The sequence below is a fragment of the Arachis hypogaea genome, chromosome 18 (assembly GCF_003086295.3).
Source record: "Arachis hypogaea cultivar Tifrunner chromosome 18, arahy.Tifrunner.gnm2.J5K5, whole genome shotgun sequence".
NCBI lineage: Eukaryota > Viridiplantae > Streptophyta > Magnoliopsida > Fabales > Fabaceae > Arachis > Arachis hypogaea.
Genome location: NC_092053.1, coordinates 16551782 through 16577453, shown reverse-complemented (window position 1 = coordinate 16577453; position 25672 = coordinate 16551782). Strand labels below are relative to the sequence as shown.

At 36.5% G+C, this 25672-nt stretch overlaps 1 protein-coding gene and 2 long non-coding RNA genes across 3 annotated transcripts; all 3 read right to left on the bottom strand.

The window, feature by feature from the left end:
• Window positions 1-2431: 2431 nt before the first annotated feature.
• LOC112773092 (probable terpene synthase 2) lies at window positions 2432-16088 on the bottom strand. The gene is made up of 7 exons (XM_029294794.2): window positions 15828-16088; window positions 15227-15440; window positions 14120-14498; window positions 3666-3884; window positions 3377-3518; window positions 3013-3261; window positions 2432-2888 (listed from the first exon to the last, which is right to left on the bottom strand). Exons 1-7 carry the CDS (start codon window positions 15966-15968, stop codon window positions 2589-2591), a joined length of 1644 nt encoding a protein of 547 aa, XP_029150627.2. The 5' UTR covers window positions 15969-16088; the 3' UTR covers window positions 2432-2588.
• On the bottom strand, window positions 4874-7177 carry LOC140181203 (uncharacterized). The gene is made up of 4 exons (XR_011876121.1): window positions 7000-7177; window positions 6854-6908; window positions 6637-6765; window positions 4874-5193 (listed from the first exon to the last, which is right to left on the bottom strand). It is a non-coding gene; the product is annotated as an uncharacterized lncRNA (long non-coding RNA).
• LOC140181202 (uncharacterized) lies at window positions 11187-13454 on the bottom strand. The gene is made up of 4 exons (XR_011876120.1): window positions 13276-13454; window positions 13130-13184; window positions 12913-13041; window positions 11187-11469 (listed from the first exon to the last, which is right to left on the bottom strand). It is a non-coding gene; the product is annotated as an uncharacterized lncRNA (long non-coding RNA).
• Window positions 16089-25672: the final 9584 nt, after the last annotated feature.

Below are 25672 nucleotides of genomic sequence, written 5' to 3'. Positions count from 1 at the left end.
CAATGGGAGCTAGAACATTTAAACCAACTTTATGAGATCTTAGAGTCAGTTAATCTAACACCTGAGAAAGAGGACAGGGTGGTCTAGAAATATGATAGAACTAGTATTTATTCCACTAGCTCCTTTGTGTAGGTGTTGCGGGAAGCAGTTCTTCCGGAGGAAATAATAAGCTATAGCTTCACTAGTGTTATTTGGAGGGGTTTCGTCCCACCAAGGATCGAGTTGTTTTCTTGGTTTGTTTTGGTTGAGAGGGTGAATACTAAGGAAAGACTATGTAGATTAGGTGTCATTGACTAGAATGATAATATGTGTGTCCTATGCTGAAATTTGTGGAGTCTACTTTTCATTTGTTTGTTGGTTGTGAGCTTATTTGGCAGGTGTGGTGTGCTTGGCTGTTCGCTCTTGGAAGGATATGGACCATGCTTGGTACACTAAAGCAACGCTTTGAGACTTGGACGAATGCCTCAGTAAGAAAGAATGAGAGGAAGAGGTGGTTGATTGGCTTCTTTGTTGTTATCTGGACAATTTGGCTAGAAAGGAATGATAAAGTCTTCAATAATCAAGGCTCAAGTGTAGTAGAAATTATAAACAGGTCCTTTATGCTCGCCGATGAGTGGATTGGTGGTGCACCATTTGGTTGTTGATGGCAATGCCGAAGATGACTCTGGGTTGATTTGCACTTTGATTGTTAGATGATGGTTTATACTTTGAGTTGTCACTTTTTGTTTCCTGGTACTCTTTTTGCTCCCCCTATGGTGTTGAGTGCTTTTTACTTCAAAAAAAAAAAAAAACAAGATGCTTTATTCAAATCATGGTTGTTGGCCTTGACGACAAATCCTTCCACCACAAGAATGGTTGTATGCCTTTTCACTTTTCCGATTTGGAAGAGGTTAGAGGCAAATTTTTCCCCTATCATGTCAAGACAATTGATTTGTTAATCTCGGTATGAGAACAAGTTAGTGAAGATGATCATGTTAATACAATTTTTCATGGATTAATTATAGAATATGGATCTTTGATTATTGTTGTGCTGTCAAGACCAATGAGTATAACAGTTGCAGAATTAGAGGCATTGCTTCTTGCTCGTGAAAGCATGCTAGAAAGATTTGGAAACCAGATCAATTTGTTCAGATATATGTGGCTCAATATAGTCATCGAAGTGGCTTCTGGGGAAATTTAAGAGGTAGTCTTGGAGGAAATAGAGGCAGAATAGGAGGAAGAATGAAAAGAGGAGGTTATAGCAAATGATATGGTGATGGCGGAGGTGTCAAATGTCAATGGATCATAAATTCATAATTCACTCCAAATTGATTGTGAATCAGCATAGTGAAGGAAAGTATCCTGCCAAATGCTAGGAGCAAATTAAGTTTGCACAAGGTCGCTCATGAACAGAACTATTATTGTCCAGAACAGCAACAAATCCTCTGCCTCAGTTGTCGATTCTGATATGGTTTGGCGCAAGACCGTATCTAAGTCGTACAAGAATCGCTTCTATGGGTTGGGGTCGTTCTTTGCCAGCAACCTCTACACTTTCACATTGAGGAATTCGTCCGCCTCTATCACCAGCCCTGCCGATCCCAAGGATAACAACATCGATTTGAGGGAGCATGTGTAGAATCTCACCCAGAACCTTCACCAATAAGGTCAGCAACTACAGCAGGCTGAAGAGAGGTATAACGAGATCCCCGCACGTATGTTAGACAAGATTCCTTTAGGCTGGAGTTTATATTAGCCAATAGCTGTAGCGGATTCAGTGGATGGAGCAACAGATGATAATATACTAGGAACAAATACGCACTGGTGGCAGTGGCACTGTTGAAGGGGTGCCGACATCACCGCTAGACCGCCGCCTCAGCAAGACCAGCGGAATGACAACGACAACAACAACAACAACTATTAGGATGTAGTTCTTATTAGGGTTTTCTTTTACTTTATTTGATTATATCTTATTTATTTGATTTTTTATTCTGTACGTACACTTTATATTTCACATTTTATATATAACTGACTGTATTTATTAAAATCTTTATTTGATTGTCATTAATTAAGATTTGACTACTAATTGTGTTAAAAAAATTTAAAAAATTTAAAAATTATTTAAACTTACCATTAAATTCACTGGGGTAAAATCAAACGATACGCAGGCTCCAAATTTTGGCGCCAAAATTACCAACTCCTATTTTGTCACACTCTTTGCAGAATTTGCTAGTAATTACCGTCGAATTTAGTAATTCGATAGTAAATAGTTATTGGTGAAGATATTACCGTCGACTTAAATTCGACGATAATAAATTTATCGGTGAATTATTTCTGTAATTTTGCCAATAAATTCAATGGTATTCAGCTTATTTTTTAGTGAAAAATTATTAAAAAAATTATTTAATACATTTTATTCGAATTTCAGTGACATGAAGTCATGAACAATACAATATTATAATATATCTTTATTCAATATAAAAATAACAGATAATTATTATATAATTATTCAATATACAAGATTTAGGACGAGTACTATATATATAGCCTCACGCCCTCACCCCTATTTCAAATACATCTTCAGCAGCATTTTGTGTATAATTTATAAAACTCTAGTAGATAGTGATGGGATCTAAAAGTAGCTCAGAAACACGTTCTTTCATAAACTCTCCGTTTGTGAATCTGTCTTGAAAATTTGCATATGTAAACTCAGATATACGTCCCAAATTAACAATACATTCAAGCACTGCCTTTGGAATATCATTATTTGGATTGAGGCACACTTCATTTATATCCTTCCAAAAATCTTTGATTTCCTTTTGAATGAGTTTGTTTGTCTCTTCTTGTGAAATTCCATATTGTTTCATGCAGCATTCAACTGCTGAAGCAACATGATCTCTTTCCCGCTCAAACTACAAATAAATTAACCAAATCCAAAATTATAGCTTGTAAAACAATTAATGATTTAGAAATTTTAATGATAAATTTGATAGAAAAAAGGATATGATATATTATTATTAGTGAGAAATAATTAACCTTATGTGAAGCCAGATCATCCTTGAGTCTGCCAACAAGTGATACAGCTTTTATGATTGTTGTTGGATCGCTAAAAATCCAATCAAAGACTTCTTTGGTTGCAAATTCACCAAGACCAACAAATGCTACTATGTGAAGTGGCAATGCAGAAGATATAGCTCCATTAACCTTGTATTCATCATATGTTGGAACATAATCCTCATTGCACCATTTTGCTTCCAACAAGTATGCTTCTGCCAAATTTAGAAACTGCAAGTATATACCACGATTATAATGATGATTAATTAACTAAAGTGGAGGTTATTACTAAAGCATTATTTTTTTTTCACTATGGATAGAAAATTAGCACTAGCTTTAAACCTACCGCTTGTTTAACATTTTTCAATACTAGGGTTGATTTTTTCGCATCTACTAGTGCTGATTCAATTTCATCCACAACTTCTGAAATTGCGTTAAAGACCACTTTGAAACATGTTGGAAGAGATTTGATCGGATTAATATTCCATCTGAAAATCAAAATAACATAAGAAAGTTAATAAGTTTTGTTGTCGTTTGAGGATTGCTAATATAAATTAGAATTTCAGCATATAAGAAATTTTTTTAAGTCATTTTTTTATTAAGTGAAGATAACTTTTTTTTCCTTTTTGGTTTACCTTTTGATTGCCTCTGTGAAGAGCTCAAGTTCTTCCACTGTGCCATAAGCATCATAAGTATCATCAAGAAGACACATACATGCAGTCATTTTGCCCACAATCCTTCTATGAGTGCTATGTTTAGGCTCTGAAGACATAGAAAATGGCCAAAGGTATGCCTCAACCACCCTTTCTCTAGCATAAGGAACTTTAGTTGCAAAATCTGATTTTTTCCACCACCTGTAATTAATAATATAATAATGATTCAATGTTAAGTCATAATGTTGGTTGATAGAAAATGGGTTCATGCTGATTTTTATTTTTTAATTATTATATTTCATCTATTTTTTACCTTTTATTTTGTCAATTCCATTGATTACCTTTTAAACCTTTTTTTTGTCATTACACTACTCACACCACTCACATGATGAGGTTTCTAAACCATATTATTCCAGTCTTAACTAAAATTGAAACTTGGTGTAGCTTTATAAAAGACAATCAACTCTGCTGTTTAATTAAGGCCATAGTTACTTTTCACCTATATATATATATTATTGGGTATAGACCATTTTTCACTTTTTATTTTTATTTTTTTGGTATTTTTTTCACCTTCTATATTTGCATGGTATCTCTAACATAAGTTTTCTAGTATTTTTGTTTTGGTTTTTTATTTTTTAGGCATTGGTCTAGCTAGCATTGCTATTTCTTTACACAGTTTTTGTTATCCCAAAATTTCAATCTATTTATATTATATAAAAATTATGCATGTTTATTATAGAATGAATTTAGGGCATATTATTATTCATAATCGGATCGTGTAAGCAATTTTACATAAATGGCAACTTTTATAATAATATAAAAAATAATGAATTTTTATATAAAATGATACTAAAATTTAATTGTGCTAATCAATTAAATTTAATACTTATTATTACTCAATTGAATTAAAAAATAACGATTAAATATAATTAATATTTATATTAAAATATAATAATAATATTCAGTTATAAATACTCAAAGTATATACCATTTGATCTACTTAAATGTAACACCCTACCACACTAAGCTTTACGCTTAAGTCGTAAAACAAAGGTGGTGAGGTATTACGACCTCTAAAATAAAATGAGTACATATAATAGCAGAAGAATTATAATATGCTAGGAGCCTTGAAGAAAAGGGGGAAATAAAAATCGCACAATAAAGGCGCTACGCTCAAGGAACGAGTTAACTTACGTGCTAAGAAAATCATAACTATCAAACATAAGATAACAGAAGTAGGAGTAGAATACCAAAGATACAAAATAACAAGCTCCTAACTCAGCCTGCGAAGTCAAGACTGGCCGGAGAATATTTACACATATATACCCAAAATCCAAAAGTACATATACGCAATCCTGCCTCTCCATAAACCTCTAAGAGGATCAAAAAGAATAAGTCATGCGGAGAGAAAGCTAAGTACATATATATACATCATAGCATAACAAAATATCCCAGTAACCACTCCGCTTCAAGAGTCCAGACGCCTAACGAGATGCCTCTCGACCTGCATCTGAAAAACAACAACATAGTATGGAATGAGAACCGGAGGTTCTCAGTATGGTAAAGGTGCCACACACATAATATATAAGGTCCTGGGAATGCCAGAGGCAATCCTAGAACATCGACACTCAGATTATAGAGCTTAAAGTATTAAACAGAAGCCATAAAAGGTGGTTTCCTAAAAATATTTAATCATAACTTAACTTAACCTTAAATCTAAGTCCTATACTGCCATTCCTCCATACCTCCAACTCCATCATGTATTTTCACAGACAAATAGACAGATAAATGCAAACACAAGAAGGTTACAACTACTGCAGGTAACAAATACACATTTAGCATGGCAAATACAGATAGGCACACCCAATTAGAGCACAAGCAAGTAATTCAAGTAATATGCATATGATGCATGCCTGTCCTATGGCTGATGAGGCTCATCTGTCGGTTATCCAGCCAACCCGACAAGTCTGAATTGTCCTTAGACTGTCCCCCGACGTGCATCCCCAAGAGTCTATGCATAGATTTTTCTCAAATAATCAATATTGCTCAATGGGGGTAACATTCCCGGGAATTTATATAGTGCCCGGTCACACTTACGTCGTAGGGTCAACAGAGTATCGAGTTTTCAACCTGGTACACGTGGTGGCAAGCCACGGCACTTAATCCAGGGAATCTCGTATCTCAGATTATTTAAATTCATAAGCCATATAAATAATTCAATTAAAATTCATCAACATCCACATCATTCTCAATCGCATCTCATTCATCATTATACGTCAATCATATTCAATCATTATCCTTCATTATCACATCTCTCATTCCGTCCATCAATAGTTCTAATTCAAAACATAATTCATTCTTTTCCAAATGAATCAAACTTAAAACATGCTCATTTTCTTAATCACTCAAAATCAAACCATATAACCTTTGAATCTTAAATCTTTATAAATAATCATATAAACTAAATCTCTAATTTTTATAGAATTTCGGCAGCATCTCCTCTAAAACTCGGACTTTGCCACCCTTTTCGGGTCCAAACCTGCTTTCTTTTCAATTCAACATACCCTTCCTCATCATCATAACAACCACCACGATAAATCTACCTCAGATAAACAATTAAACTCATACTATATTCAAATCCAACAACCCAAAATTCAACTAAGGATCATAGTTCACAATTCCTGAGCTTTTAACACAAAATACCTCAAATCAATAATTCACCAAATCATTAGTTAATCAACAATAACATTCAACCATAATTCCCTCCAAATTAACATAACAACATTCACCATCCAAAATTAAAAACTAATTATCCAATAAACTTCAACCAATTATATTCATCGACAAATTACTAAATATTAAACATACACCTGCATTCCAACTTATCCTATGGTCATCTAGCCTAAGTTTTCACAGAACATTATATATTAAATGCAAGAAACCTAAACCATACCTTGGCCGATTTCCACGTAACGACCAAAGCTATTTATTCAAAACCAAGACAGCCCCTCAAAACTCAACTAATCCGCTTTCTCCAAGTTCCAGTATTCACAATTTTAAGCTCCAATTATTTATTCACAACCTAATACACATTCATAACACATATATATCCAATTTAATACTCAAAGCTCAAATTCAATGAAAATAAAATAGAATTATCGTATCCTCACCTTACCCAAGCTTCACATAAGCAAGAGTGAACGTTTTTCTCAAGCTAATTGGATCCTAAAACATCAAAAATCAAAGAAATTCAATACCCCTTCTCAAAACTCGAAAATTGGGGGAAAAGAGTGGCTGAGGATATTTAAGGGCTTACCTATAAAATTGTTCCGGTAGAAATGTAAAGCTCGACGCGGTGGACGCGTGGTCGCAAACGGTGCGGCGATCGGAGCTCGGATCGGGAAGTTACGGCGCCTTGAACTTGGAACGAGGGTTCGGACCCCTTTTTCTTCTCCTCCCTGGACGCAAGCTTTCAGCGTCACGTTGCTGAAATGAGGGAGATGCAATGCGTGGGTTCATTTAATAGGTCGGTTCGGTTGGACCGATGGTCCGATTTGGATCCGGTTCAACCGGTTCGGTCCATTCGGTCCAATCTTGGACCGATTTTCTCAAAATTAGTGTCAAAATTTTCGTTTCGATGAGCTCTATCCTAATTTGATATAATATTCACATTTCTAATCCTCCTTATTAAAAACTAATTTATTGACTAATTATTTACTAATTTAACCGGGGTTTACATCCTACCCACCTAATAAAGAATTTTGCCCTCAAAATTCAGATGTAGTCAGTAGTTATCTGAAAAGAGATGTGGGTAATCCTTTCGTATATCTGATTCGAGTTCCCTGGTATGTTCCTCGATACAAGCTCGACTCCAAACTACTTTTACTAATGATACTTCCCTTCCTCGTAATCGTTTAACACTGGTGTCATCAATCCTCATCGGAATTACTGGAAGTGTTAGATCTTCTCTCACTCGGATTGGTTCTGGTTCTAGAACATGACTTGCGTCAGGAGTATAGTTCCGAAGCTGTGACACATGGAACACATCGTGCAAATTCGAAAGATATGGCGGTAAGGCAATTCTATAAGCCACTGGTCCAATTCTCTTCAGAATCTCAAACGGTCCAATATAACGGGGATTCAGTTTCTTGGTCTTAATAGCTCTTCCCACGCCAGTGGTTGGTGTAACTTTCAGAAAGACATGTTCTCCTTCTTTGAATTCCAAAGGCTTTTGCCTCTGATCAGCATAGCTCTTCTGGCGGCTTTGGGCTATAAGCATTCGACTACGAATCTTCTTTATCTGCCCAGTCGTTTCAGCTATCATTTCAGGCCCTAATAAACTCCTTTCTCCAGTTTCATACCAACATAGTGGAGACTGACATTTTCTGCCATACAGAGCCTCATATGGAGCCATTCCGATGCTCGCATGATAGCTATTATTATAAGCAAATTCTATTAATGGCATATACCGATCCCAGCTCGCCGACTGGTCCAATACACAAGCTCTTAGCATATCTTCCAAGGTCTGAATAGTTCTCTCTGATTGACCATTTGTCTGAGGGTGATACGCAGTACTCAAGCTTAACTGAGTCCCAAATGCACGTTGAAAAGCTCCCCAGAATTTTGATGTAAAGCGAGGATCTTTGTCAGATTTGATAGTAGAAGGCACACCATGCAATTTGACAATCTCTTTGATATACATTCGAGCCAATTCCTCCATTGTGGAATCTCCAAAGGCTGAAGGGTCCCTGATGGTCTCTGATGCTCAATCTTAACCTTCTGACATGTTAAACATTTAGATACATGCAATGCCACATCATTCTTTAATATCTGGCACAACAATCTGGTTCTTGAACTTCCACAAACCTTCCTGTCCTTCTAACACTCTCCACTGTTTCTCCTGTTTGACTGCTGGTAATACCTTACGTAACGCTTCACTGTCTCGATGAGCCTTCAGAAGTTCTGATTTAAAATCACTTGAGATCTGCAATTGACTCAAACACAGAATTCCAGATTCTTCTCTAACTCCCAAATTCAAACCTTGAAATGCCCTTAGTAATTCTTCTTCCCGTAGCATCATCCAAGTTGCATATAAAGACTTTCGACTCAAAGCCTCTGCCACAACGTTCGCTTTTCCTAGATGATAATTCAATTCAAAATCATAATCTTTCAGAAGCTCCATCCACCTCCTCTGCCACATATTCAACTCTTTCTGCTCAAAAAGATTCTTCAAACTCTTATGGTCTGAGAAAACATGAAACTTAACGCCATAGAGGTAGTGCCTCCAGATCTTTAAAGCAAACACAACAGCAGCAAGTTTTAAATCATGTGTCGAATAGTTCATCTCATACAGCCTTAATTGCCGTGAGGCGTATGCTACAACATTCTGGTGCTGCATCAAAACGCACCCCAAGCCCTTCAGCGATGCATCACAGTACACTTCAAACGGCTCACTTGGTTCAGACAATACTAACACGAGTGCAGTAGTCAATCTGTGCTTTAATGCTTAAAAACTCTCTTCACACTCTGGGTCCAAATAAAAAGCGTATCCTTCCTAGTCAACTTAGTTAAAGGTAAGGCGAGCTATGAAAGTCCCTTAATGAATCTTCGATACTATCCCGCCAAACTTAGGAAACTTCTAATCTCTATTACTGAAGTTAATCACTCCCATTTCATCACTACTTCTACCTTAGCAGGATCCATGGCTATTCCCTGCTTACTCACCACGTGACCGAAAAACTTTACCTCACTCTTCCAAAACTCGCATTTAGATAACTTAGTGTATAACTTCCTATTTCTCAAAATTTGTAATACAGTTCGTAAGTGATTAACATGCTCCTCTTCAGTCTTAGAATAAACAAGAATATCATCAATGAAGACAATATCAGACTTGTCCAAATACAGCCGAAAAATCCTGTTCATATAATCCATAAATACTGTCGGGGCATTAGTTAACCCGAAAGACATCATTGTATACTCATAATGACCGTAACGTGTCCTGAAAGCAGTGTTCGGAATATCCTCGTCTCTAACCCTTATCTAATGATACCCTGATCGCAGGTCAATCTTAGAAAACACACCGGCACCCTGTAACTGATCCATTAGATCATCGATTCTAGGCAACGGATATTTATTCTTCACAGTGATCTTATTCAATTGCCGATAATCGACACACAGCCGCATACTCCCATCCTTCTTCTTTACCAGTAATACTGGCGCTCCCCACGGAGAAACACTTGGTCGGATAAAATGCTTACCCAACAGATCTTCCAGCTGAGCCTTCAGTTCAGCCATTTCTAAAGGCGACATCCTATAAGGAGTAATTGAAATTGGACCGGATCCAGGTACCAACTCAATTGCAAATTCAACCTCTCGGTTAGGGGGAAATTCATTAATATAATCCGGAAACACATCTGGAAATTCACATACAACCGAAATCTGCTCTAAACTCTGATCATCACCTGATATTCTCGCAGTTAATAACATAATACCCTGACATTCAGTTCCAGAACAGTTTACTATCATAAAATTCAAATAGTAACTATTCACCACAACCGGCGCTTCTGACCTTTCTAACATAAACTGTACTGACTTCTCAGAATAATCAAGCAAAACATGGCTCTTAAATAACCAATCTCCCGACTATCATAGCGTCATCTGCCTGCAGGATACATCGTGTCCCCTGTCACCAATACTGAGCCTCACCTTGCAGTTGATAAGTTCCAAATTCAACCAATTACTTCTCAGGAACCTGTTGGGCCTGCAACGTCCGTTCCATAGCTTGAATCCAATTATCTGCGTTAGTGGGATTTGAGGTTCCCCTGAAGATCGGAGGATGAACTTTCAGAAATATAGCAAGTGTCATAGGACCGCCCTCATCATTATTGTTCCCGTGATTATCCTGGTTTATCTTATTACCCAGTGCCTCGGCTGTTGTCTACATAGCTGCAGCCATATTTCCTAGAGTAGCCATAAAGTCTACTGGATCATTCCCTACCGGGCTAGGAGTAACGATGCGTATTCTACCTCTACCTCGCCCGCGACCGCGTCTGCGAGTCGACATCTGGTCCTTATACACATCAAACAAGTGATATTAAGTTGATCAGTCTCAATATCGCAGGTCTAATGCTTTTAAGTTCCAAATGCATGCTCACAAACGTTTATGCCATATATATCAATCAGATATCCTAATAGCACATAAACACATATACAGAGAATGCACAGAAGTACAATCAGTCCGTCTTTCAGGCTCTATAGGAACGAACTGCTCTGATACCATATTGTAACACCCTACCACACTAAGCTTTACGCTTAAGTCGTAAAACAAAGGTGGTGAGGTATTACGACCTCTAAAATAAAATGAGTACATATAATAGCAGAAGAATTATAATATGCTAGGAGCCTTGAAGAAAAGGGGGAAATAAAAATCGCACAATAAAGGCGCTACGCTCAAGGAACGAGTTAACTTACGTGCTAAGAAAATCATAACTATCAAACATAAGATAACAGAAGTAGGAGTAGAATACCAAAGATACAAAATAACAAGCTCCTAACTCAGCCTGCGAAGTCAAGACTGGCCGGAGAATATTTACACATATATACCCAAAATCCAAAAGTACATATACGCAATCCTGCCTCTCCATAAACCTCTAAGAGGATCAAAAAGAATAAGTCATGCGGAGAGAAAGCTAAGTACATATATATACATCATAGCATAACAAAATATCCCAGTAACCACTCCGCTTCAAGAGTCCAGACGCCTAACGAGATGCCTCTCGACCTGCATCTGAAAAACAACAACATAGTATGGAATGAGAACCGGAGGTTCTCAGTATGGTAAAGGTGCCACACACATAATATATAAGGTCCTGGGAATGCCAGAGGCAATCCTAGAACATCGACACTCAGATTATAGAGCTTAAAGTATTAAACAGAAGCCATAAAAGGTGGTTTCCTAAAAATATTTAATCATAACTTAACTTAACCTTAAATCTAAGTCCTATACTGCCATTCCTCCATACCTCCAACTCCATCATGTATTTTCACAGACAAATAGACAGATAAATGCAAACACAAGAAGGTTACAACTACTGCAGGTAACAAATACACATTTAGCATGGCAAATACAGATAGGCACACCCAATTAGAGCACAAGCAAGTAATTCAAGTAATATGCATATGATGCATGCCTGTCCTATGGCTGATGAGGCTCATCTGTCGGTTATCCAGCCAACCCGACAAGTCTGAATTGTCCTTAGACTGTCCCCCGACGTGCATCCCCAAGAGTCTATGCATAGATTTTTCTCAAATAATCAATATTGCTCAATGGGGGTAACATTCCCGGGAATTTATATAGTGCCCGGTCACACTTACGTCGTAGGGTCAACAGAGTATCGAGTTTTCAACCTGGTACACGTGGTGGCAAGCCACGGCACTTAATCCAGGGAATCTCGTATCTCAGATTATTCAAATTCATAAGCCATATAAATAATTCAATTAAAATTCATCAACATCCACATCATTCTCAATCGCATCTCATTCATCATTATACGTCAATCATATTCAATCATTATCCTTCATTATCACATCTCTCATTCCGTCCATCAATAGTTCTAATTCAAAACATAATTCATTCTTTTCCAAATGAATCAAACTTAAAACATGCTCATTTTCTTAATCACTCAAAATCAAACCATATAACCTTTGAATCTTAAATCTTTATAAATAATCATATAAACTAAATCTCTAATTTTTATAGAATTTCGGCAGCATCTCCTCTAAAACTCGGACTTTGCCACCCTTTTCGGGTCCAAACCTGCTTTCTTTTCAATTCAACATACCCTTCCTCATCATCATAACAACCACCACGATAAATCTACCTCAGATAAACAATTAAACTCATACTATATTCAAATCCAACAACCCAAAATTCAACTAAGGATCATAGTTCACAATTCCTGAGCTTTTAACACAAAATACCTCAAATCAATAATTCACCAAATCATTAGTTAATCAACAATAACATTCAACCATAATTCCCTCCAAATTAACATAACAACATTCACCATCCAAAATTAAAAACTAATTATCCAATAAACTTCAACCAATTATATTCATCGACAAATTACTAAATATTAAACATACACCTGCATTCCAACTTATCCTATGGTCATCTAGCCTAAGTTTTCACAGAACATTATATATTAAATGCAAGAAACCTAAACCATACCTTGGCCGATTTCCACGTAACGACCAAAGCTATTTATTCAAAACCAAGACAGCCCCTCAAAACTCAACTAATCCGCTTTCTCCAAGTTCCAGTATTCACAATTTCAAGCTCCAATTATTTATTCACAACCTAATACACATTCATAACACATATATATCCAATTTAATACTCAAAGCTCAAATTCAATGAAAATAAAATAGAATTATCGTATCCTCACCTTACCCAAGCTTTACATAAGCAAGAGTGAACGTTTTTCTCAAGCTAATTGGATCCTAAAACATCAAAAATCAAAGAAATTCAATACCCCTTCTCAAAACTCGAAAATTGGGGGAAAAGAGTGGCTGAGGATATTTAAGGGCTTACCTATAAAATTGTTCCGGTAGAAATGTAAAGCTCGACGCGGTGGACGCGTGGTCGCAAACGGTGCGGCGATCGGAGCTCGGATCGGGAAGTTACGGCGCCTTGAACTTGGAACGAGGGTTCGGACCCCTTTTTCTTCTCCTCCCTGGACGCAAGCTTTCAGCGTCACGTTGCTGAAATGAGGGAGATGCAATGCGTGGGTTCATTTAATAGGTCGGTTCGGTTGGACCGATGGTCCGATTTGGATCCGGTTCAACCGGTTCGGTCCATTCTTGGACCGATTTTCTCAAAATTAGTGTCAAAATTTTCGTTTTGATGAGCTCTATCCTAATTTGATATAATATTCACATTTCTAATCCTCCTTATTAAAAACTAATTTATTGACTAATTATTTACTAATTTAACCGGGGTTTACATTAAACATATTTAGTACATGTTTATTAGTAACATTCTTGCTATTATGATTCCATCTCATATATATATTCTCTTAAATGAATTATCTAAAATATTTTTAGTCATGTTTAACGTTAGCATAATAACATCTATTTATGTATACATTTTAAGATATCATGATTAATAAAATTTATTTATAATTTTATGTTATAGTTTTTGTATTTTTATTCTCAATTTTTTTTTATTTTTTTTTAATTATCTCTATATACAAACAACTAAAGAAAATTTTAAAATTACGCCATAAAGCACCATTTTCTAAAAAAGTATTAGTAAACAAATAGATAACAAATGTAGGAGTATTTATCATAACCAAAAAAAAGAGAGAAAGATAAAAAATACTACTACTTGGTTATATACTCATATGTAAAGTTAAGTCACTTAATTAAATACGTACCTGGTAATATTTCCAAGTTCTTTTTGATGCATTTTCTGTAAAACATTAAAATCTAATTTTGCAAAAGTTAAAAGAACTTTGTTGTGAGAAGGATCCTCTTCATAGAAAGACATATAACATCTTGCCTCTATTCTTGCAACTCCCTTGTGAAAAGGTAGCATTAAACTCTGATCAATTTGCTTAGCAAGATATGTGCTCAACTTATTATTGGTGATCATGGACTTGAGGTTAGTGTATGTAAAATCACGTGCTTCATCTAATAAATCTTCTCCATGAACACTTAATTGTGCTGCTTCATATAAGTTCCATAATCCCTGAACATCTTCGGTAATGGTCTCATTGAACTTTCCTTTATTGTTCTTGAATTTGTTGAATATATCTATGTAAATTAATCACAAACATTATTATATATCTGTGTAACATAGGTAGTGTATAATATAAATAGAAGCTAGTAGTATTATGATATCACTTTTTTCAAAAAAATTAAATTAATAAAAAATATATAAATGATCATATTTTTAATATATTTTCGTTATTTTTTTTAATTTACATAAATTTTTAGATACATATTTTTTTTTACTTGACTTATGCTAAAAAAAATTTTTACTCAATAGGAGATTGAAGTCTAAATCTTTAAGTTATAGAAGTTACACTACTAAAAAAATTATTTTTATTGGTCGTTTATTTCGTTTTTAACGACAATAAAAATAATCGCTAATATATTTACTAACAATTAGATATTAGTCGTCTTAAGTTTAATCCTTAAAAGGTTTTAGTGGTAAATATATAATTACTGGCGAAGAGTTTTAATTTGATGACCGAAAAAGGTATATAATTATTATTATAAAATATAATAATAACAGAAAATATATAATTAATGCAAAAACATAATTAAATAAGACATATAGTAACTATTATATTATTGTCACTAAAAATAATTTTTATTTTCGTAATCCTGACATGATACACTACTTCTATAAAAAAAATTATAAAAAAAACACATAAATAATTATATTTCTAATAAATAAATATATAAATATATAGCTGATAAAATGTGATATCCTTTTTGTCTAAGCAAACGAAAGAGTAATCCAAAGTGTAAGTCACCTTCTTCTATGTTGAGTGTATTGTTGATGAAAATATTTTGAATTTGTTCTAATGCTTCATTAATCTCACGTTCAAAATGATAAGATATACTCAATCGTTGCATTGAGTCGATAATATTTAATTTTTGTGAGATATTGGTTGAAGATAGAAAAATCTTCTTCACTTCCTCTTTACATATTTCAATTTGTTGCGTCATGTTTTCATTCGCTGCATCCTGCAATAGTTTACATGAATCAAAATGTCCATGTGGATCAAATATAACTCAAATTTTTACTTAAAATGATGGTTAATTAGGATACTTTTTATATTGCTTTTATCCTCCAACAAAAAATATTGACGCAACTAAACATGTGGAACACATGCATTTTCAAAACACATCAAACTAAACAATATAATTATATATATATATATATATATATAATAAAATTATCGTTCATAGAAGTTAATACATACAGTTTTAGCCCGATTAAATGTTTCCTGAGTGTAAAAGTTAAAAAAAAAAAAAAAAGAAAAAAAACCTGCGAGAAGGTATGTATAGCTACTTATATTTATCTCATCATACATGTATGTATATGTGCATATACAAAATTAAATAACATACGACGGATTCAGAATCAGCATATTTGAGGAAAGTATCGTGCCAAATGCTAGGAGGAAAATTTGCAGTGTGTCGCTTTGAGTTAGAAGGGGCATGTTGAGTGGAAGTCATCGCTGGAACCGAAGCTGATGAAAAAATAGACATGGTGGTGCTTTTGATATGTATGGCATGCACTTGATAATGGACGATTTTAATTGGATGATGTATGTGGTGAATATAAGGATAACAAATGAGCGCCGGTGTAATTTTTAAATCTTTTTCCTTTTTCTATTGACAGGGTCCAGGTAAAAAATGACCCGACCCGAACCGGATAACACTCCAACCCAACAGGATCCTACTCTAGACGCCCTATGTGTTCTTCGAAGGTCAGAGAAGACGATTCAGGTGTCATCGCCGCCCCTCGGTGCCTTCGATCAACATCTCCGTCGCTGCTCCGTCCAGTCCTTCTCCGTCCTCCATCGCGTTTTCCAGGATCATCTCCTCCGTGATGGTGCCCGCAACGGTGATGTTGTCGGCGACCATTTTCTTCCACAGTCACAGTATTCTTTGTTGTTGCTCCATTAATGGCTTTTTCAGTTTTTTGTGGATCCTATTGGCATTGCATTTCCCCTTTTACCATCGCAGTAAACTTCCCACACTTACGGCGTTTCACATTCTAATTACACATTACTGCATAACAGCCATCTATCCTCACTTAATCCGCTCGCCACGCGTCATCCCGTCAATGGCAAATCAACCCCTTAGTCACGCTTAGGCATCCATTGTTGGGCTACCACAGAGAGTATGATTCATGTAACGAGAGATGAGTTAATTGATGAGAATGGTGATGAGGTTGGCATGTAGGAATTGTATTTCTGGTTTCGAGTTAGAGAGCCGAGGTTAAAATTAAGGTGAATTTTCTGGTGTAAAAAAGGTTGTTGTTTCTACACGTTGTAGAAAGCTGCTGGCAATGTGAGATGAGGACAAGTGAGATGAGGACAAGTATCTATTAAAAGACAAATTTTGTACTGTGTTGCAAGTTGGGCAAAAAATATGTCCTATGAAATTTTCGTTGAGTGATAATATGATTAATTAAGGATTTTTTTGTAAGGGGCTTTGATGTGGGTTTAGAAAAAAATGTGTGTTTATAGTAGATTTATTGTTTAATGTTAATATTATTTTGGGCCATATATTATTCACTCTAAATGAATTTTAATGGGAATGCCTAACATGGACTTGTTTTATGTCCAAAAAAATATTATATATGTTGTTATGATATTCTATTGGTCTCTATAGTTTTGCGAAATTTTCAATTAGGTTCCTATACTTTTTTTTTCCTTTTAATTGAATTTTTGCACCAATTTTTTTTTTAATTGGGTCTCTACACTTTTTTTTCTTTTTATTTAAGTTCCTATACTAATTTTTTTTTTAGTTGGGTCCCTATAAAATTAAGCCAATTACTGCTAAAAGGGACTTAATTGAAAAAAAATTAGTGCAGGGACCCAATTAAAAAAAATATATATATAGAAACCTAATTGAAAATTTCACGAAACTATAGGAACCAATAGAGTAATTAAACCTTATGATAATTATATTTGTAGTTAATTAATAATTTATATTTATAGTTAATTAATAATTTATATTATGTATATCTTTCTTCCCTTCATAATAAATAATTATATTTGTAGTTAACTAATAATTTATATTAATAAATTATATTAAATGGTTATCAAATATTATGTATATTGTTATGCTAAATTAAATTATAATTAGTTAAATTTGTTGACGTAAAAAAATAAATTTAATTTTTACACATTTAAAAATAACTTTTGGTTAGGTTATTTATTTTTATCTATAAAATTTAAAAATGCTAATCACATTATAAAATTAGTCGTTACAAATTTAAAAATGCTAACTATATTATAACTTTTTTAATATTAATAATTTTTAATAGTAAATTATTTTTGAATTCATAAATTTGACTAATATTGTTGTAAAAGAAATAGTAACTAAAATAATCTTAATTATTTTAAGTACTTAATGTAGTGGCATCATAATAGGGACTAAAGTTAGTTTTTCCTAATGGAGAAGAGAGAGATACTTTGAGTTTCTATTTACTATTCATGACGCAAAAACTTATGTGAAGTTACTTTTTATGACAGGTGGGTCATAATTAGGAACTGAGATGAGTTCTCTACTAGAGATTCTCTCTCTCTCTCTCTCTCTCTCTCTCTCTCTCTTTCTCTCTCTCTCTCCATATATATAACTCCCTCTTGTTGCTACTGGCTCTCTATGTTTCTCCCTCTTTGTATATCTCTCACAGTCTTCCTGACTCCCTCTCTCTCCCATCTCTGCTCATGTCTCAATTGCTTCCCCCGTATTGCTCTACTTATCTCTCTATGCCTCTCTATGTAGCCTCATCTCTATCTCCAAAACTCTCTTTGTCCCTTTGCCGAATCTCTCTCTCTTCCCCCTCTTTGCTACTATGTCAATCCCTCTCTCTTGCCGGTGCTGGATCTGTCTATTTACCTCTGTGTAACCCTCACACAATCTTTAGGACTCTCCTTTTGTCCCATCTTTCTCTCCGTCTCTCCTTTTCTATTGCTCTGCCTATCCATGTCTCTCCTCTCTTCTCTGTATCTAGCTCAATTTCTGTGTCATAATCTATCTCTAATAATAAGAATCATAACAATCATAACAATGATAATAACGATAATATCAACAATTTCTGTCTTTTTTTTATCTTTATTGCTCTCTGTATTTGTCTCCCGCTCTCTTTCTCTATCCCTCTCCCGCTATGTGTCTTTGTATTCTCCTACACGTGCCTATCGCTCCTTCTCTCCGTCTCAATCCTAATAATAAAAATGATAATTATCACAATAATTTTAATGATAAGAATAATAACGATGAACCTAATAATATTAGGAAAAGTATAGGTAAACAATGAAAATATTAAACAATGTAAACAATAGATATATCGGATGTTCATTTTACTAGTGTACGGATGGTTATTTTAATATTAAAATTTAGAGGGTTAATTTGAAGGTGTAGTGTGTTTTTATTTGATTGGTGGTTGTTCATATTATTCAACAAAGTCATTGTCCCCCTAGCATTCCCCATAATATTAATACGCTAACACTAACCCTAGACGTTAGTAATTTTTTATTTTTTGAAAATAATAATGTTTTATTTTTTCTTTTGCGACATAATTAATATTCAACCGATTATCGGAAAGCAGTTTTTGCATTTAAATCACATTAAATACATCTCCTCATCTGCTTACATATAGTTGTAAGTTCTCATCTACTATTTAACACTCATGATGTTTTTTCTTTTTTTTTTGGGTAGATGATTGTCTTATTTTCTTCCACTCTTATAAAGATCCAAATAATATTGTGTTTTATTTTTTCAATCATTTTGTTTAAGTTATGATTTCTGTATTTTCAAACATCACTCTTTAAGATATTATATCATTCTATTATCTTATTTAGGAGTATCTACTTATTTGTCAGTATTCGAAAAATATATGACAGTGTTTATTAATTTTTTTCAGTAGAAAAGCAATAATAAAAATTATTAATAATGTTGGTTAAATAATTAAAAAGTTAAGAATAATTTGGTTCATGAAAATTAAAAAATAAAATTACTATTCTCTATAACTACCAAGTTTAAATGATTAAAATTATTAAATATTAAATATATTTGACGTCACTAATTTTGTCTTTGTTATTAAAACAAAAAATATAAGTTACTTATCAATTCTAAATTTAATTTATCAATTCTGCAAAAACACTATCGTCTATTTTGTTTCGATTACAAAAATTATTTTAAAAATAAAAACCAACGTTGTCCATTGTGTTATAGAAAAGTGTAGTCATTCAGTCTGCCTTAATAGAAATGCTAACTATTAATATGTTCAACATAAAGATGTGTTAAATTTTAATTTGAAATATAAATTTGTAAAGGATTTATAGTACTAATTATTATATGTATTTGTCGTTTAAAATCTTTAAAATAAGAGATTCCACTTATTTTTATTAAGCTGTTTAATTAATTTGAGTCGGTGCATTTTTTATTTATTCTAATAGGTTTTAATTTTTGTTTTGAGACTTTATATATAATGAAATAAGGGGCGGTCTAGTGTACAAATGAAAGTTGGAGAAGGCGTACAGAGAATTTATTTTTTGTGCCTGGAGGGAGGACGCGTGTGCCGTTCGGTTTGTAACGGAAAAGACTTTGAGGGTGCGGGAGTCGATGTTGGCTTAGAAGGCTTACAAGGGGTGAGCCTAGCCGATACCATTCATTAAAGAGGGATATGAAAACAGGACTGGATTGATGGTGGGTCATTGTGGCTGTGGGCTTTGGGAGGAAAATATTTTTGGGTCAATTTCAAAAAAAGAAAAAAAATTATGAGTTAGTGTGGGAAAAGGGAAACAGTCTGCAGCACTAGTTTCCTAACCAAAGCCCCACCCACTTTCTCCGTTGCAGACCTGGCTGTCGCCTCTGTCTCCCTGATTCGAAGAGTCGTCGTTGCCGGCGGCAGTTGCGCAGGTCTGGGCACTGTGTTAGGGTCGCAGTGGAGGTCTGAAGTTGTGTTGCCGTCGTTGTCTCCAGTGTTGAACGTGGTTCCCCACGCTGAAGGATGCAGTGAGCCGTACTTGCCGTCTGATGTGGAGATCTGGGCGCCGTTCGACGGAAAAGAAGGCTCTGGAAGGTCCAGGGAATCAAAACGCTGCTGCTGAAACAACGCATCACAGAATCCGCAGTTTCTCGTTTAATTTTTCCTGTCAGATCTCAGATTTTCACTGAGGATTATCATCTTCCCACGGAATTCGGTTCTCGCGTTAGCTGGACGCTGATATAGTTCAAAGTCAGGTGTCTAGTATTTTCGTTCCTTTATTTGAATTTATTTGTAAATTTGTGTTTATTGTGAGTGGTTTTACTGCTGTGGGTTTTGTACTTTAAATGAAGCTTAACGATACAGTCGCTGCCATGGTCGCATGGCGAGAATGGCGTTTAGGAAATTCGGAATTTGGATTTTGTGATTTAGATTCACAATCTGTTCGGGTAGGGACACATTTCTACGCCCTGGAGTATCAATTTTTGTAAAAAGAAAAAAAAATTATAGTATCGGTTCTTACATTAGTGGAATTTTAGCGTTGTGCTGTTTTGATGTTTGATGACTCTGGCTCACCGTTCAGGATCAGAAAATAGAAAAGGATTAAGTGTAATTTATTTTAGCCCTTATTACCGTACATAGTTCAAGGGCTCTGATTTTCGTCTACTGGACTAATAGTCCAATAGGGTTTAGACATGGTTATTGTTCTAGGCATGTGATTGGGGATTGGGGAACATCTTCGGATCAAATCATGGTTTCCTCCTTTCCAGAGTAAGCCGAACATTGTACTTGCTACACGAGAATGACTACTCTGGTAGGGGTCCTGCAAAAATCTCCAACGCCAATGCAATTCTGTCATCTTATGTCTATCATACCTCTTCACTAATTGAAGTTTGTAGGTGTTCCTTTTATTTCTATTGCCGCCCTGTTCTCATCATTGTTCGTAGCCCGTAAGGGAATCTTTAGCTGTTATAGTTGGAAGCTGTTAAATGTGTCATCATCATGATTCAGATGTGCTTAGCTGTTTGTACTTGTATACTGTTATTATTAGACGGAAGAGATTCTGGAATTCCCTGTAGCTAATGGATTTTTCTGTCATACTGATTCGTAAGTTGGCAATAAATATTATGGAATTTTCTTAAATACTTTCAGAATATACACTCATTTAAAAATTAAGACTTGTGTATCTGTTGAAACAGAATATCGTGTGTTGTAACTTTGAGACAAGGTATAAGATTGGCAATGTTTTTAAAATTTACCAGTTGAGAAAGTATGTAACCCCTGTGGATTGGTGTTAGTAATCATTGGCTGCTGTTGTGATTAGGAGTGCAATTGCAAAGTTCCTCTATAACACGGCTGTTATGCTACGGTTATGTATGTATTTCAGGTTGATGTGTTGTGTTTGTAATATGTCATGGAGAATATAATAGGATTATAACTCAGCATGAGATTTCCTTGTCATGATTGAAATAATTTTCATTCATGTAGTTGTTTGTGCATAAGACGTTAGGGTGTTGTCCGTTACAGTGGTGCGTGTGCATGGTTGTTTGGCCTTTTAAAATCTGTAGTATAATTTGACAAGAACTTTCATGGGCGGAGTGATTGATCGTAACTTGTTGAGCGCTTTCATGTTTTCAGGCTAGAACTGTGAACTGATAACTCTGATGGATTTCAATGGGATGTTTGGAGCCGAAGTGGAACAGTCAGATGAGAACAGCTCGGATGGATATTGTGGCCATTATTATGCGAGTGACGACGAAGGTGACGAGGACGAAGGTGGTAAGGACTGCGGTGGTCAGGAAGGTGACCCAACAGGGCGCAGAGAAGATGAACATGGTAATTTCTCAGGTGGTGCTAGTCATGCAGGGGATGGTGGCAAAATTTGGCTGGTTATGGCAGAGGATTTCCTAGGCAGAGAGTTTGTTGGGGAGGAGGATGCCTACCTTGCGTACAAGGAGTTTGCTAAGACGAGGGGTTTCGGGATCCGCAAGGGAGATGTGGAGGCGTGTTGACGGGGTTTTGGTCAGGAGAGACTTTTTCTGCCACCGACAAGGCACAAGACATTCTAAGCACTATGACCGTCCTGAGCGAGTTAGGGAGGAGAGGTTGGAGAGTCGAACCGACTGCAAGGCGAAGTTGAAGATTTACTATGATGTGCAACGCAGTGTGTGGAAGGTCAGGACCATCTTCGATGAGCACAGCCACAAGCTTGCTCCGGCCATGTTTTCCCACCTCTTGCCTAGCCATCGCAAGATGAGTAACGGTGATAAAGTGCAAGTTGATAGCATGAAGAAGTTTGGGATACCAACCTCGAAGATAATGGCTTACATGGCTGGTCAATCTGGAGGGTATGGAATGCTGCGATTTACAAAGCGTGATTTGTATAATTACGTACACGGGCAAAGGATGGCCCGAATCAATGATGGTGATGCTGCAGCAACGATCAGTTACTTGGAGGGCAACGAATGCCGACATGACGACTGTGGCACGTTACACGCGAACTACAGATAATCGGCTGGGGAGCCTTTTCTGGGTCGACGGTGAGATGATGTCGGACTATCAGTTATTTGGAGATGTTATGGCTTTTGATTCAACGTATCGGTTTAATAAGTACAAGAAACCGCTTGTAGTATTCTCCGGGTCAAATCATCACAAACAAACAACCATTTTTTTATTTGCGCTACTGGAGGATGAGGAAGTTCATACTTACCGGTGGCTGCTGTTAAATCTTGTAGACCTAATGGGAGAGAAGACGCTGTGCGTTGTTGTCACGGATGGGGACAAAGCGATGCGCGCAGCCATCGCGGAGGTGTTCCCGGCAGCTAGGCACCGGCTGTGCGGGTGGCACTTAGAGAAAAACTGTGTTCAGAGGGTTAAGGATACCGAATTCCGGAAGGTCTTTAAGAAGGCTATGTATGCCAACTTCGAGGTGGAGGACTTCGAGGAATATTGGAAGAAGGCAGTGGAGTCACTTGGCCTTCAAAATAATAGTTGGGTTCAAAGCACATACGAGCTCAAAGAAAGTTGGGCAACAGCATATCTCTGGGGCACGTTCTGTGCGGGATACAGGACAACCTCCAGGTGTGAGGGAATTAATGCATACATAAAGGGGTTCCTGAAATCCACTGATAGCATTTTGGAGCTGGTGCACAGCTTAGATTGCGTTGTAAAGGATTATCAAAACAACGAAGTCACGGCGCAGTTCTATTCTACGTATTATAGCCCCGTGTTAACAACCGGGCTTGACTCCATTGAGCTTTTTGCATCAAAACTGTACACGCGGGAAGTTTTTAGAGAGGTGAAGAAACAAATCAAGGGTGTTGCGACCTTGTTGTTTCGTGGGAGAGATAGCATCAACACAACGGTTGTCTACAAGTTTTCAAGGATGGGTGCCCCTGGTAGGATTCACAAGGTTTTGTTCCACCCCGATGACAAGAAAATTCAGTGCGACTGTTCGATGTGGAATAGCGAGAGTATTCCATGTAGTCACATTTTCTGCGTGATGAAATACGAGGGTTTGGATCAAATACCGGACAGTCTTATAATGAGAAGATGGTGCAAGGATGCAAAGGATTCCAGCCGGACACCGGTGACTACGAGACCTGGACATGAGGGTCGCATGCTTAGGTATGCCGCACTTTGTTTGGCCACAAGCTTGGTCGCAAGACTTGGTTCGGAGGAGGGCGAAGACTTTGAATTCGCTAGGGAGAGCATCGTGAGTGTAATAGAAAAGCTACGTCACAAAATTTATGAGAGGGCAGGCAGTCAGCCACGTATGTCGGCATGGAGCCCGATGAAGGACCCGGTGGTCTCAAGAACAAAAGGGGCCCCTAAGAGGACGAAGGAGTTCGACCCAAGCAGACAAACGGATTTCCGAGGGAAGAGACATTGTTACACCAAATGTGGCATTCCAAGGCATACAAAGAGGACATGCAGTGGGGACTGTGCACGAGGTGTGTCCGGGGTAGGTAACGGGGTCTCGTCAACGTTTGGCAAAGGTTCGCATCACGGCCCTTTAGCATCGCCAGCGTCGCTTCCGACAGAGCGCGGTTATGCGTATGAGGTAATCTTGGCAAAGGTTGCATTTATGTGATTAGTTTCGTCCAAACAGGGTATGCCGTAATGCTTAGTCTTGTGTTACAGTGACAGGTTGCATGTTATTCCCTGGGTTACAATACCATTTGTGATGTTATTCATGGGTAGGAGTTGTTTGAACATTGCATTTGCCCAATAGAATAATAATAGGCCAGGCGTATCAGTATTAGTGGATTGTGCTTGTTAAACTGTGTCATCATTGGAATTGTTGTATAGGTTGAGACAAGTAACGAAATTAAATTAGAAGGGTTAAGTTGTTTTAAGTGAACACGAGAGGCTGTGCGGTTTCCTACTTGCTGAAGTTAATTACTGGTATCAATTTTTTGCCTAGTGGATTGTATTTTGAACAAAATCTTAAACATGCCAACATGCTTGCAGGATCAAACCTCGACTCATGGCGAAGGTGGTCTCAATAACGTGTCTAGCTCAGCGGTGAATACATCCTCCATGGTGAATCGGAGAGGTAGTCGATCTTGGCATCCTCCGTTCTGTGGCGGGGGAAGTGGGGGGACCTTCTTCCTTGGGGGCCAACACATCCACCAATTCTATGCATCCCAACCTTGCTCTGGACACCAAAGCGAACCGCCGCCGCACGAAGGCCACTGCAGTATGGCGACTCCAACAAGGGCAACGAATGAGGACTTTTTTGAATGGTGGCTGCTCCAGGTACGCGGGTTCTCCTGAGATGTACTACGATGTTTCTATTTCTCTGTTTTAGCAATTCTGACCTGTCGACTAAACCATGTGCCTGTTGGTGTCGAACAGAATGTGATTGGTCCTTGCTCCTCCAGCAAAATGCCGGGTGGATTTCCCACGCGTGGAACTTGATTTTAAGCGGCGGATAACAGGTAACGAATACTTTCTGTGCAGCCAAATTTTGTTTTTTTTTTTTTTGGTAAAGTTTGTGTTGCTCAGTGGTCTCTTCAAATTTCAATAGTGTGGGATCTGTTTTTCTGATTTCTTGTAACTACTATTCCATAGTGTGTTGGTGGTCACTCTCTTAGTGCTGCCAGCGAACACACGGCATTAGAGGTTTTAGTTGGTTTTTTTTTAATTTTGTGTCCATAATAATTTGGGTAGCAGTCAGTTTCCACACCAGTCTCTTCATCAAGGATCTGTGCTCACATGAGATAATTTGGTTGGTTGTAATTGTTCT

Bases quoted from the DNA above. Each gene is read 5' to 3' on its own strand.
- LOC112773092 (XM_029294794.2), bottom strand. From the start codon at position 15,968: ATGTCTATTTTTTCATCAGCTTCGGTTCCAGCGATGACTTCCACTCAA. The intron at 3,885-14,119 runs GTACGTATTTAA...TATTAATTACAG, and splicing joins GAACTTGGAAATATTACCAG to GTGGTGGAAAAAATCAGATT. The intron at 3,519-3,665 runs GTAAACCAAAAA...TTTGATTTTCAG, and splicing joins TTCACAGAGGCAATCAAAAG to ATGGAATATTAATCCGATCA.